Source organism: Heptranchias perlo, chromosome 32, assembly GCF_035084215.1.
Source record: "Heptranchias perlo isolate sHepPer1 chromosome 32, sHepPer1.hap1, whole genome shotgun sequence".
Taxonomy (NCBI): Eukaryota; Metazoa; Chordata; class Chondrichthyes; order Hexanchiformes; family Hexanchidae; genus Heptranchias; species Heptranchias perlo.
Genome location: NC_090356.1, coordinates 16724579 through 16739365, shown reverse-complemented (window position 1 = coordinate 16739365; position 14787 = coordinate 16724579). Strand labels below are relative to the sequence as shown.

The window sequence follows — 14787 nt, the reverse complement described above, 5'->3', positions numbered from 1 at the left end:
TAACTGAATTTGCATAACCCTGAAGTGCATTTGTTGACAGTTGACCTAACTTCACAGAAACCCACTGAGGGGTTAATTTAACTAGTTGGTAAGCCTTGCTCATGTTATTTTTCATAATAACATATAAAATAGGAGCAGGAGTAGGCCATACGGCCCCTTGAGCCTGCTCCGCCATTCAATAAGATCATAGCTGATCTTCTACCTCAACTCCACTTTCCTGCCCTATCCCCATAACTCTTGATTCCGTTAGTGTCCAAGAATCTATCGATCTCAGTCTTGAATATACTCAATGAGCATCCACAGCCCTCTGGGGTAGAGAATTCCAAAGATTCACAACCCTCTGAGTGAAGAAATTTTTCCTCATCTCTGTCCTAAATGGCTGACCGTTTATCTTGAGACTATGACCCCTTAGCTCTGGACTCTTCAGCCAGGGGAAACAGCCTCTCTGCATTTACCCTCTCAAGCCCTCTCAGGATATTATGTTTCAATGAGATCACCTCTCATTCTTCTAAACTCCAGAAAATATAAGCCCATTCTACTCAATCTCTCCTCATAGGACAACCCTCTCATCCCAGGAATCATTCTAGTGAACCTTCATTGCACCCCCTCTAAGGCAAGTATATCCTTCCTTAGGTAAGGAGACCAAAACTGTACATGGTACTCCAGCTGTGGTCTCACCAGAGCCCTATATAATTGCAGCAAGACCTCCTTACTCTTGTACTCCAACTCCCTTGCAATAAAGGTAAACATACATTTGCCTTCCTAATTGCTTGCTGTACCTGCATGTTAACGTTCTATGTTTGTGTACAAGGACACCCTAATCCCTCTGACTATCAGTTTCTCAGCTTTTTAAAAAAAAATTCTGCTTTTCTATTCTTCCTACCAAAGTGGATAATTTCACATTTCCCCACATTATATTCCATCTGCCACCATCTCACCCACTCACTTAACCTGTCTATCTGTCACCTTTTTGTAAACGGGCCCATTTTGTGGGTTTCTGTGAAGGTTTATCGTACCCAGATCAGTCATGTGTTCAGATTGTCAGTGGATAGAAATTTGCATTAACATACATGAATATGGTTTCAGATGACACACCGAGAAGTCGTTAACCCAAAAATTAAGAAAAACACAGCTCAGCGTACTTTTACCAGGGACATCCAAGAAAAGGTGTGGGGGGAAAATTTAAAATAACTTTCCATAAGGGTAAAAAAGTTTACTACTGGGCCTGAAATTGCTGAGATGCCGCTCTGCTGCCAGTGGTGAGGGGTTATTGGTGGCCTCCTGGAAAGGCTACTGACCCTGTCCCAAATCTCAGAATGGGTCCCATTTTAATACTCTGGGCAGATGGCCCATGTCTGTTGAGGCACAACAGAGGCACCCGTCCCAAAGTGATGCTGGAAAATTGGATTGACACCTTGGCTCTTTGGGGGTAGAGCCTGATACAACTTTGGCTCATTAAGGGTAAGTGGAAAACAATATATTGCCAACAGGGAATCAAAGAGGGAGCGTGCAAAAGGTAAATCAATCCCTTCTTAGATTTTTGGGATGTAAGGAGGTTCTGCTGGGTGAAATTCTTGGGCACACTCCAAAGGAGACTGTAGAAAACTTATCGTGATATGGGGAGAACATTGAACAGTGGATCTCTGAACTACAGTTGTAGGGTACAAGGACATCTTTGTGGTTAAAGAGTCTTAGGATACAGCTCAGTCAATGCTAATTACTGATCACTAGAATTCATGAATTATCTACTGCTGCTCTTTTTATTTGTAAGGAATCTTACAACACCAGGTTATAGTCCAACAAATTTATTTTAAAATCACAAGCTTTCGGAGATTATCCCCTTCGTCAGGTGAATCGAAGGGGATAATCTCCGAAAGCTTGTGATTTTAAAATAAATTTGTTGGACTATAACCTGGTGTTGTAAGATTCCTTACATTTGTCCACCCCAGTCTGTCACCGGCATCTCCACATCATGGCTTTTTATTTGTGTGCTTTCTTTGCACAGACTGTACGGTTGAACAAAGTACCACCGTTTGAAAGGCATTCCCACCCTTGTTTTTGACCAAGTATTTTTTGCTAGTGCTATATCCTGCAGCACTAATGGATTTGGGTCCTCTCTTACAATCTTCTGCAGATCAAGATGGAGACAAAAAGTTGACTCTCTCGGAGTTCATTTCATTGCCCGTTGGCACAGTGGAAAACCAAGAGGCACAAGATATCGATGATGATTGGGTGAAAGAAAGAAAAAAGGAGTTTGAGGAGGTTATTGATGCTAATCACGATGGTATCGTCACAATGGAAGAGCTGGAGGTGGGTTCTTTCTTCAAACACCTTTTAGTAATCATAAGAGCATTAAACCACAGCTTTTTTTTTTGAACTTAAATATTGAAAACACGAACACTAAATTCAGCTGATTCTATGTAAAATTACTCATCGTTGGAGGGGAGAGTTTGGCAGCCACACACCAATCATAGATTTGGTATGAGGTCATGCAAGCAAAGGTTTTGCCCTTTAAATGGATACATTGGTTCCTGTAGCAACCTTTCTTACTTCACTCAAGTGTTAATTGTGAGGCTATCAATCTATGTTCCAGATTTTGAACCTCAGTTGTAGGTACAAATCTGTGGCAGCTAGCAACTGTAATTGCTTGAAAGTAAAGCAGTTTTTTTTTTAAAAGTCCAAAACCTGCTTTCTATGTTATTAATTATGAACCACCAGAAATTCCAGCAACCCATTTTTCCTCACGAAATTTAGACAAGATAGGATCATTAAAAAAATCATCCAGACAACGTGATTGATTTTTCCCTGTTTTTAAAAATAAAAACTCTACTTGGCTGATTTATCAGCTTTAAGTTGTAAAACTTTTAAAAGAATTCCTGATGTCTTGGTGATTGCTTCCGATGGTGATTGGCATCCTTTTCTGCTCTGGCTGGCTGCCAGCCAAGAAGTTGGCAATTTCAAAGTTAAATGCCAACTGAATGCCCCTCTTTAGTCAGCCAGTAACAAACTTTAACATCACTGGCGACTCCCGAATGCTTCAGCGGGTGAAAGCACTGCCTGGTGTAGCATTAAGCCAAACCAACCACAAGGCCCCAGGTTTGATCCTCAGTCTGCGCTCGGTTACCTAATATCAGCCCAGGCAGCAGTTCAGGCACTACAATTGGCCTCAGTGTCTCTGGATTACAGAAGGGGGTGGGGGCAAAGCCACGGTTCCTACTCCATGTTGCTACCTAGTGACTCCTGCTGGAGGTGCACACTCATGAATGCCAGGAGAGAAAAGGATTGGGCTCACAGTGATTCCCTTCATGGCAAATGGCGGTCACTGTTGAGGCCAATTGGGCGAATTACTGGATTGCTGCCAGAATTCATGGACCTGTAACTCAGCAAGAGTTTGCAGCTTCAGGAGAGAGGGGGGATTACAAGGAAGAAAAACATGCTGGGTGGCTCCAAATCAACATCCAGGACAGAAATGGACAATGTTGATAGACCTACCTCCAACATCAACTGAGCAGCTTTTGGTCAACTTTCATATCCAGAATGTTATTTACCAAAGAGATTAAAAACAGAGGTAACTATAAAACCTCTAGGTCTACCATTCTTCAGCTTCCCTGAACACCTGAAAACACTCAATAGTACCAGTTGGCACATCTGACCATCCACTTGGTCTGCATCCAATCGGCCTTTCAATGGTATCTTGAAGGGAATACCAAGCACAAGGTTTGTTATGTGACTGGGCCAAGGAGCTGTTATCTTGGATTGGCATCCCAGTCGACCAGCCAAGCATGCTAATATAGTGCAGTAGGGCACTACATCTTCTCTTGGTTAAATAATGGCATCAGATTTAAACCTTGGTTTAATGGAAGATATGTTGCACCTTGAGCTGAAAGTAACCAAATCTAAGTTGCTGCTAGTGGTCAGCTGATCTTTGAGGAACCTCCCATCACAATATAGATCACTGGAGAGGCCAAAAAGGGTCTGGAAGTAACTTATTCCATCAGCCCCTTTACCTAAACTGGTGCAATGGAGAGAGTTTTTCAAAGTGGGAGTTCTTCAATGCACTTGCCAGCAACATATGTTTAGAATCTTTAACGGGGAACTGAGAAAGTTGCTTCTTGTGAAATTTCTGATGAACAGCTGAATTGACCAAACAACTTCCTCATACATCATAAATGTGTGCATATCTTATTAGGGAATCTTGGAGAAGGATGCTTAGCCTAACTTTCTCTCTTATCTTCAACAACTTGGAGGATGTCCTAAGAAGAGATTTTCTCTTTGCTAATGACACTACTTGTTACAGGATGGTTAACTCCACACCTGCAAAATCTCACTTGACGCTACAAAGGTGGATGGAAAATTAAAATGCTGGTGCAGTAGAAGGGAACTTCTTCTGAAGTTGGGCCATCACAAAAGGACTTTTGCCCTGCATCTTTCCCATTTAACTTGACCTTGGGGAGCGATTGATGTTGGCACCAGATGTAAAAGCTGGGAAACTGGCCCATTCCCCAGCACTGTCTCCCACCTCCCATCTCCCACCTCCCACCCCCACCCCATTGTACAAATGACAGGTAATTACCAGCCATTCATCCCCATTAATTCACATTGACCACATCCCATCAGTTACAGTACAGAAACCGACCAGAAGAGACATTTAGAATGTTGGCCATTGAAAGTTGATTGGCTGAACTGCATTAATTATATCCCTGGAACAGATTGGACTTCTCTTGTCGAGTTGTTGAATAACGGGACATTTCCCCGTCACAAGCAATGTGAAATTAGGTTGCATTCAGCTTGTTGAAAGTAACCTAACTGGCAACGAGCCTCAGCACAAAATACTGCAAATCTTTCACCTTCATACTGAGAATACTGCTCCAAAGAGCCAGTTAGTAGGTGCATTTGTTTCTCTTTTTTTGGGGTGGAGTGGGAGGAGGGGAAGACTGGCTCTTCCCACTATCACCACAGCAAGAGCAGCTTGAATTTTAAACGCCAACACCAGAACCGACCTTGGGGCAAATCAACGCAGTTTTAAAAAAAAACACACATGGAGAACTGAGTGAAATGTATGCTGTTTTTATCTGTGTCTTTGCAGCCTGGTCCATGACCTGGCAGGTTTTGTGCAAAGCAAGTCATGTCATGCAAAAGCCCTTGCGTCATGAGAACATTGTAGATTAAAAAAATAAAAAGACCTTTATGGTTAAATCTCATTTAAGTGTAAACCAGAACAAACTGTTTCTGAGAATTAAATTTACCACTTTTAAGAAGGAGTGGTATATGTGCTGTACACCTCATCTTTTGGTAAGGGAAGTGGGTAAGGCTTCTTACTAATAGCTTTGCTGTTGAGTGATATCAAGTATTCAATGTCTCATTTATAAAAAGAGTGTATTCAGCTTGGTAATGGTCCCAATTAAATACTTTTCCTTCCTCTCTCCACTGCTAGGACATAGATTCCTTCCATGTTTTAAAGAAAAAATAGAAAGACTTGTATTTATATAGTGCCATTTACGACCTCAGGATATCCCAAAGCACATTCCAGCCAATTAAGTACTTTTTGAAGTATAGCCACTGTTGTAATGTAGGAAATGCAGCAGCCAATTTGCGCTCAGCAAGGTCGCACAAACAGCAAAGTGATAATGACTAGATCATCTGTTCTTTTAGTGATGTTGGTTCAGGGATAAATAATGACCTGGACACCAGGGAGAACACCCCTGCTCATCTTCGAAATAGTGCCATGGCATTTTTTTTACATCCACTTGAGAGGTCAGACGGAGCTTCCGTTTATCATTTCATCTGTAAGACGCCACCTGTGACAATGCAGCACACCTGAGATGGTGCAGGTGCTTCTTGAACACGTGTCCCCGCTGTGTTGGAGTCATTGGAAGGGGCTGAACTGGCAGAGTGATGTCCCTCGCAACAGATCTTGCATTTCCTGCAGCCAGTGTAATATTTGCATGATGCAGGTGTACTTGCTGCAGGAAGGCGTACGTGAGGCTCAATAGTGCCAGTTCCCAGTGGTAATCGATCCAGCGGCAGTCGAATGCTCTAAGGAACGTGGCACATAATGCTGCTGGATATTTTTAATAATCTTTTCTATTCTCCGCCACAACGTTCCACCTTCCCAACAGAGGCAAGATGCTGCTCTGATATTCTTGGCTCCCCACAAGGTGCATGTCAAGGAGCTGCCACAAATGACCATGGGAGCCACTCTTACTTTCTTAAAGGAGAATGCAGCCAAAGAGAACAAATTGCCACCCCAGTCCTCTAAGGCTTCAACAGCGCAGGTACCTCAGAAGCTCCTGCTACCTAGGGCGCACTAAAGGGAAGTAGATGATTAGAATTGAAAGGGCACCAAAAGGGGAAGTACTCTGGTCAAAAATAGTAGAAAAGCACAGTGATTTTGTTTTCATTAAAATGTGTTCATCTCTGTGTATAATGATCTGGGATCAGGTGAGAAAATGCCTGCAAGGAAGGAGTAGTGTTGGGCGAAAATAAATTCACATCTAATCTGTGGTAAAGTAAAAGGTGCAGTTTATTAAAACAGAGCTCTGGGAGAAGGGTCTCTCCCCGATCAACAAAATTCACAAGCTTATATACAGTACAAGACTGGAGCACACCGATAGCCGTTACTACATTATTTATTCCTTAGCCAATCCGGCTCCGTGGCAACATTCAAAAACAACCTAATTATAACTTTACGTCGTTAGCTAAACCCCTTCTTTTAGTTCTGTCGTTTATCCAGTTATCTGGACAGTAGGGTCCATTTTTGCTATATCATGGCTTTTGGCCGATCTGAGTCAGTGACTCGTGATTGGACATGGCTCAAAGGTTAATCAAATATACCCTGCATACACCCACGTGACAGTTGCTACTTTGTAACCCGATTGTTCTGCAGATTTTAACCTTGTCTCCACATGCTTAATCACTTTTTGTCTCAACTGAAACTAGGTTGTCATGCTGTGTCGCTTGACTGCAACATTCAGCTGGTTCAAATTCCAACCCATCAAGTAGCAGAATGTTTTCCAAGTGCAAGCCTTGTTAAATGTGGAGGAGAGCTACATGTCATCGAGAGAAAGAATTCCAAATGATAAAAATGAATCTCAATCCTTTCTCCAGCTCTTTTTCAGATATTCCCCACTCTATTTCCTGCATCCGATCTCCTCACTCACCCCAGCAAGATAGAGAAAGAAGCCTGGATCTTATTCAGATCTTGTGTCGGATTACAGTATTGCTGTCATCCCCAACAAATACACATGACTAATATACCCAAATGTGATCAAAAGCCTGAGCTCAATAGAGCCGAGTCTTCAGTTATCTTGAGATAAATACTTGAAACAATAATGATATATCGTGGCTTTAATTAATATTGTTTTCCTTTTTTAATAAACATTATTCTGCATAGTACCCCCTTCATGTACCTGCCTCACACTCCCACATAATAAGCTGTAATTAATTCATTGTTATTTTATCGACAGGAATACATGGACCCCATGAATGAATACAGTGCCCTGAATGAGGCTAAACAGATGATAGCTGTTGCAGATGAGAATCAGGACCGCTATCTTGAACTTGAAGAGATCCTGAAATACAGCGAATACTTTACGGGAAGTAAACTAATGAATTACGCTCAGAGTGTACACGAGGAATTCTGAAGAGTGAGGATCCCATATCAGAATGATATACTTTGGAATCTCTAAACTGTATCATCCAGAAATATGCTTAACAAAAATGCTTTTCATATTACTGCAGTTTGTATCTTGTGTGTGTACAATTTCCCCAACTGTTTCAGAAAGCTCCTTAACCTTAAAGCAGTAACACCGCTTTATTGCTTTGTTTGAAATCTCATTGTATCCGAGAAAAGGCTGACACAGTACGTGCTTTAATGCTTTAATTATTGACGGACCACAAAGTGAGATTGATGGAGCAGTGTTCAGGAACCAGTGAGCTTGATTGGCACTTGTGCATCACTGGGACATGCTGGCTTACAAGAGACTCTTGCTGCGCTATGCAGGATGACGAGTGTTGTAGTTATGCTGAGTAGTAATGGTAGCTGCACCTTATCTGGTGTAAAAGTTTTACCACCGGCACATTGTTCTTTATACAGAATATGAAACGCCACTGGGCTGAGGTGAACAGCTTCTAGCTCATCCTGCAATTTTAAATGGCATCACCGTCTGTAACCAGGACTCAGTGGTTTTATTACTTGTACCGAATGTCCTCTTAATGCGTAAAATTCTTTGATTTGCTCACAATTTTCTTTACAAGTTACAAGTGCTCCATTTGGTTTACACATAGTGGATCTGCCGAGTCACTTCGAAGGAAGCAGGAAACAAACACAGAAGAATATGTTGAGGTTGTAAGACTTCTAATCATGATCGCTAACTAAAGTGTTTTAAAATTGTACTCCTGGCCAGAGGGGCTTTTCTCCTGATCTCTGTAGAATGTGTTTAAAATGATGGTTCATTAATTGGGCTGAAAGATAATTTCACTGCTCACAAGGTTGGTTTGTTGCGTCTTTCAAAATGCAAAATAGTGCAAGTGTAAAAAAGCAAAGTTCATGCAGTTGAGGATGCAGGATTACTTAACTTGCCCATTTCTGTTTGTAGAACTCTGGCCTGGTGTGCGATGTAACACCACAGATTGATGTAAATAAGCAATGTAATTGTCTACCTGTCACAGAACGTACACCACTCCAGTAGTTTTGTTTTAAACTCATGTCAATCGAAGTGGCATTTCAGAACGCTGTCAGATTGTAATCAGGAAATGGTAGCTACCAGAGACTTTGAGCCTGTGCTTTAAGCAGATGGTTGGTGTTCGTCAGTATTAATCTAAGTGTTACTCTTTGATGTAAGATTAGTATTTGGCAACTATTTGAATTTGAATGTTTTTCAGGATAGTGCATGATGAACAATTACTTAAGTAATCCCTTTTTCTCAGAATTATCTTTGCATCAGCTGCCTACTGCATTTGTTTTTATAGTTTTACAGAAAACTTGTAATAAAAGAGTTTAGTTAGCAGAAGAACAACTGCAGATTTAATTCAGCATAATCCTTTTAAAATTAGAACTGTGCCATGATATATTCTTGTGCTGCTGGAAGTTCGATGACTCACCATTGGTAATAGCCATTTGAATTACCAAGGGAAAGCCTGATATGTTTTATAGTGTGCACATTTACTTCAATAATTTAAACCAGTTTTAACTTACTATTCTTTGGGTTTGACTTTGATTGCTTTTGTAGTTAATATTTATTGTTCAAGTGAATCTGTTTATCGCACATGCACTTACCAAATCTAATAAAATCATGGTTTAGAGGAATAAATACAATAGAAATCTTTTATTAAAACAAAATTGTTTCCAAAAAATTAATAACTTTGGGAAGTATTTAGATGAGATCCACTGTGTTTTAGGGTGGTATGGTACAGGTAGCCCTCCATCATAACCCACTTTGAGATACCATGCCCCACACCCATTGCTTTTGCATTCTGTTAGAGAAATTATGTATAAAGTTCCCGCCAGATAACACCTATACTGAACTGTGCTTTTTCTATGGACTCCCAAAAGCATTTTTGTGCAGAGGACCTAAGGTGGTGATGTTGACCTTATTATGGATTTTTAACTTTTTATTATTGATTATTTAATGAAGTACAACCAAAACTCTTTAAGCTGAACTCCACAGGAATTCAGGATAACATGAAACCGGTCCTAATCTATGAACTGACCTGGATACCAAAATCAAACATCAGCTTATCAAAATTAGCTAATGGTAACAAAGCAGAGAAAGCAGTAGAGACAGAAGGTGCAGCTAAAGATCTGTCAAAGGATTGCATTCAGTTATGCAATTAAATGGACAAATTTATCACTGATTTGATGTAAAGTATCGCACATAGGTTGAAAAAGTCTATGTGTCAGAAAAATACAACGAATGGAGTTGAACATGGAGACTTGGAAAAGACCCTCGATGTAATTGTAGACTTGTCACGTTCAATCTCTAGAGCTTGTGGTGAAGCAATGTAAAAACCTGGTAGAATTCTAGGAAGTACAGCCAGATCAGCAGAATATAAGTGTACAGAGATTATAAGGATGTCCAGACCAGGAAGACACCATTATAATCCATCTGACCAGTTCCAGGCTTTGAAAAATACCAAACACTACTCTACCTCATACTCCTTAATCTCCTTCTTTGTCAAATATCCATCTGGTTTCCTTTTGAATTTGCCCACACTGTCCATCTCCATTACTTCCCAGGTAGTCTGATCATATAATCAGCATCCCCTGTGTGAAGTGGTTAAATCATACCCTCTTATATGCCAAGACTTTACAATGCACTGTCAAACCACACTTGGAGCATTGTGTTTAGTTCATGCCATATATAAATGGAATACCTGTATTGGAAATATCACCAATAAGAGCAACAAGACTGATCCTCAAGGGATCAGAAAGGATTAAAGGGACTCTAGCAGTACAGTCCAGCCAGAAGGAGGTTAAGGAGAGATTGTATTGAAGTATATAAAATCAGATAGATAGATAGATGAGATAAGCCCAAAATAAGTTGGAAAAATAGAACCAGAAATCATAAATTTAAATGAATGGAAAGTAAATTTAAAACTGATACTGGGAATAACTTTACTCAGAGAGGTAAATGTTTAAAATAATCTCCTGGGCAGGATACAAGTAAAAACACTAGGGACAGTGAAAATGCAACTGAATGCAGTGATAGAAGAGATATGTTAGCAGGGGATCAGCTTCGATGGGCCGAATAACTTTATCTTGTCCCTGACTTTCTTAAGCTCTTGTAGAGATAATACAAGTATTCTAATAACATATACTTTCTAAACATACAATTAAAGTCTCTTTTTTTTCAAATGATTATATTATGTTTTAAAAGTCCATGTTAATAGTGTCCAGTAAATATGGATTTTGGGTTCATGCAGTGAACATTATGCACTTGTGGTGGCGCTGTATCCTCTTGCTTCATATTTGTTTGCCCATAACCTTCTGGGTGTAGCTACTTGGAAATGGAAGTAAATGCTGGCTGTTTGTTTTACTATTATACCCTTCAGCAGCCTCCGCTTACAAAGGCACATCGGCATTTATTTGGGAAAAATGTTTCTATATCTGATGCCCAAATTGTTCCAGTGAGTTTCCTTGTTTGATTCTTTTTATTGCTAGAAAGCTGACAGAAGACTTCTTTTAAAACCAAAGATTGTTTGTTTGACTTGTTTTCTCTCTGGTTCCCACAAAGCAGCATTTTAATATTAAGAGTTTCCTGCATTATCTTGATGTTAGTCACTAACTTTAACATTTAATTCAAGTAAAAGTACCCTTGGCACCAGTACAAAAATGCATATTTTGAAAGTGTACAAGCACTAAAATTGCAGATGAGAATTTTGCATATAAATGATTGTATCACTGCTAATGTTCTAAACATTCAGATTTTGTTTATTTACAAGGACTGTCTGTCTGTCTATATTGCCGCCTTAACATTCTGCTGGTTTTTTTTTGCTGTTCCTTAAACCTTTTTGTGGGGGTGGGGGGAGAGTTGTGAGCGAGTTTTATTCTGTAATAATCTCAAAGTATTTAAATTGGAGGGAATTGAATGGTCTGCTTTAATTCCGGTTTAGTAAATCATATCAGTTTATCATCTGACAAATCAACAAATGGTGTGAAATTCATATTTTTTGTAAAACAACTCAGCTTTTTCACAGTCACAAAGTACGAGCATCAACAAATTTAACATCTCAAATTTGGTGCTGTGTCTTTGCTGTAATTATACATGAATAGAAATGTTATGAAAGAATTTCTGTACAGCAATAAAGATAGGAACAAGATGGCAAAATGTTAAGCAAATATATTTGCAGAGCTTTCTTTATTAACTTTTGCCTTATCAAACTCTGCTGTTTAACAACTGAACAACCTGTAATATTTATAATGGGGCATCTGCTACATATTAAATACTAAGGGGATTCTCCCAATCTTCTGTGGTAACTTTGGCAGAAGATCCATGGAAACCATGTTTCTGAGGCCAGTGGGAACAGAGCAGGGTCTTGACCTGGGCCTGGATTGGCTGGATCCCTCTGTGATTGACTGCTCAGTGGACAGAGACTCCATCATACAGAATACTGTTTGCAATGCTCAGGATGTCTGGGGTCAGAGAAACAAAAGCGCAGTCAGCTTGTGTGCAGCTTGCATCTAACTGCTGCTAGTCTTTTTGGGCCGCTGGAGAATCCTGATGCCTTTTCTGCTCATCAGGACTTCTTATTGTAAAGGGATACTCATCGCGTCTTAGGCCCCTTTAATATGATAATAAGGATCCTAACACCTTGTTTTTAGGCATCCGCGTGGGACCCATGAAAAATGGGCGCCACGAATTTTGCAGTGGGACCAACGTCTGCGCACATTGAGTGCAGACTGTCTTACTACTAAATTGGTATGACTTGCACCTGTTTTTTGGTTGTAAAATTGATGCAATGCCTACCAATTTCTATCCCCTTTTGTTCAATCAAGAGGATAGCTTTAGATATCAACCAACAGTCAATTGGGGTAATGGTGCCAAATAAAACAACTTCAGGCCAGCACCTACCATTCTCAGAGGTTGGTGAAGAGGGTTGATGGCACACTGACTGTATGCTGCGTTCATACACTGAGCACAAACCCAAGGACTGAGATACGCACTCATATTCACTGTTTGCTTACGCAGAGATGTCCCAAAGATCTACAGCGTTCTTGCCATTTGAATTACCATGTGAACTCCTGAATGCACTGCCCGTTAACACTAATCATAGCAGCAAGATCACAGACAAGGGCAGAAATACGAGCTTGTACTTTAATTTAAGGGATGAATGAACTAGTTTGACCAAATTTAAATAAGAGAATCGGAAATGTGCAAGCCCACCAGAAATGTTGGTATGACTGCAGTTATTGGCAGCAGAAGTAGCCGGTGAGCCACAGCATGTTGTTTCCACTACCGGTGAGGGTAACAAGTGGCAGGCTCACTGGACAGGTTCATATACTGTGGTGGAAAGGCATAGCGAGACAGATAGGCAATTAACCACACAAGTACTGAGTCTACTGCGTAAACATATTGGAACCCTATCGTACCTACAAGGAAGTAGTATTATGCATTATCACCCCCCTACAAGAAGGCAAGATAATAGATCTCTTATCCAAGAGCAAAATGAGTTACTTGGTGGATGAGATCACTCAATCAGCTCATCAGTTATCTCCTGCACAGAAACAGCAAGCTTAGACAGTGTTGCTAGGTTTTTGCTCATGGTTTCTGCTGCGATAAACAAAAGCACTTCGATCCAATGTAACAACAAGATACCCCATGCCTTCGCCACACTGATCAGTTTGCACTTGCAAGTTCTGCCAAAAAAAATTTCAAGCTGAAGGCTGCAGGAAAAATGTCTTATCAACACGAGATGCCCCACTCCAGCAAGATCAGGCCTGTTGTATTTGCACCACAGAGACCAGACCAGGCATGGGTGGTCTCCCATCGCCACACTGGGTACACCCCCCATGACCAAGAAACAAACTCAAACGTTTCTCAGGTTGACCAGCTGTTGTGGCAGGTCAATTCCCATAACAGCTGCATCATTAACAGGACTTACACCAGAAGGTGAAGCCCAATCTGTCAAAGCAGAAATTTCTTTTGAAAAACTAACAAATGCCCTGTGCGCAGATCCTGTCTTGATTATTCTCAAGTTTTCACATCAGACAATGGTACCGGTGTTGTACTCAGTAAAATAAGTGACCTTGGGTAGGCACCATTCATATCAACCTAGAAATCTAGCAAAAGCTGAGACAGCCACTGAAAAAGCTGACAACTCACAAACAGCCTGAAATATAGGTCTTACGAGAGGTGGGAACATAGTACACAAACACAAGTTTGCAGCAGGGGTGGATTTAGAAGTTGCTGAAGATCCAGCACTGTTAGTGCTGAAGACAAGATTAATTTATTTACTGAAGAGTGCTTCAGTACAGTCTGGTGACAGTGTTGAGAATCTTCATGGTGTCCTGTACACTGCACAGTTTTGTCCTGCAAAGGGGACAACCCTTGGAGCCAGCTGCAGAAACGGGCCTAGAGGTGGAGCTGGAACAACCAGAGGATGATGTTGAAGAGCCCCTCAAGGGCCAGCAATCCCACCTGCTGCTCGAACTCCTCATGAGTAAGTTATCCTCGAGTGCTTTGCAGGATGCATCCCTTCCCACCTGCACAACAATCCCTCCCCCCAGCACATCCTGGTCTTCCACCTTGTAGTTGAATGCCTTCCTGCCAAACACCAGCATGGGAATTTCCACCCCCTCCTGTCACAGTTCAAATATCCTATCCATCAAAACACCACATCACATGAAATCTGTATTAAAAACTGCAATATGCAAATGCCGGTAACACATACAGGAGCTAACGGCTATCCTGGTGCAATCCCCGAGTGCATATCTTAAATTCTGTTCTACCTACTCTTGTGGTCTAATAAGGTGCTTCCCCAGTGGCTACAGCTGGAGTGGGGGGCGGGGGGGGGTGGGGTGGAAGGCTCCTGTGGCCGCCGATGAGGGCATTTGAGATGGGTGTGGTTAGTGCCCTCGAGGAAGTCAAACTCGAGAAGTCCAGGCTATAGACTGGCACACTTTGCTGCGGCCAGGGGGGGGCAGTCTGGCCAAGTTCGCCTAGTGGCACCGGGACGCACTGGACGAGGGGTTGGCAGTGGAGCAAGCGTGCTGTCATTCTGATAGAGGACAATATGCACCTCGCCCATGGTGCTACTCGCATGAGACTGCACTACAGCACTCCTACT

General features: G+C 41.3%; 1 protein-coding gene across 1 annotated transcript in view; it reads left to right on the top strand.

Moving 5' to 3' along the window:
• Positions 1–11839, top strand: part of sdf4 (stromal cell derived factor 4) — a 64935-nt gene extending 53096 nt beyond the window's left edge. The window contains exons 5-6 of the mRNA XM_067970483.1: positions 2135–2310; positions 7467–11839. Coding sequence (XP_067826584.1) covers positions 2135–2310; positions 7467–7643 — 353 coding nt within the window. The 3' untranslated portion in view covers positions 7644–11839. The remainder of the gene's footprint in view (positions 1–2134; positions 2311–7466) is intronic.
• Positions 11840–14787: the final 2948 nt, after the last annotated feature.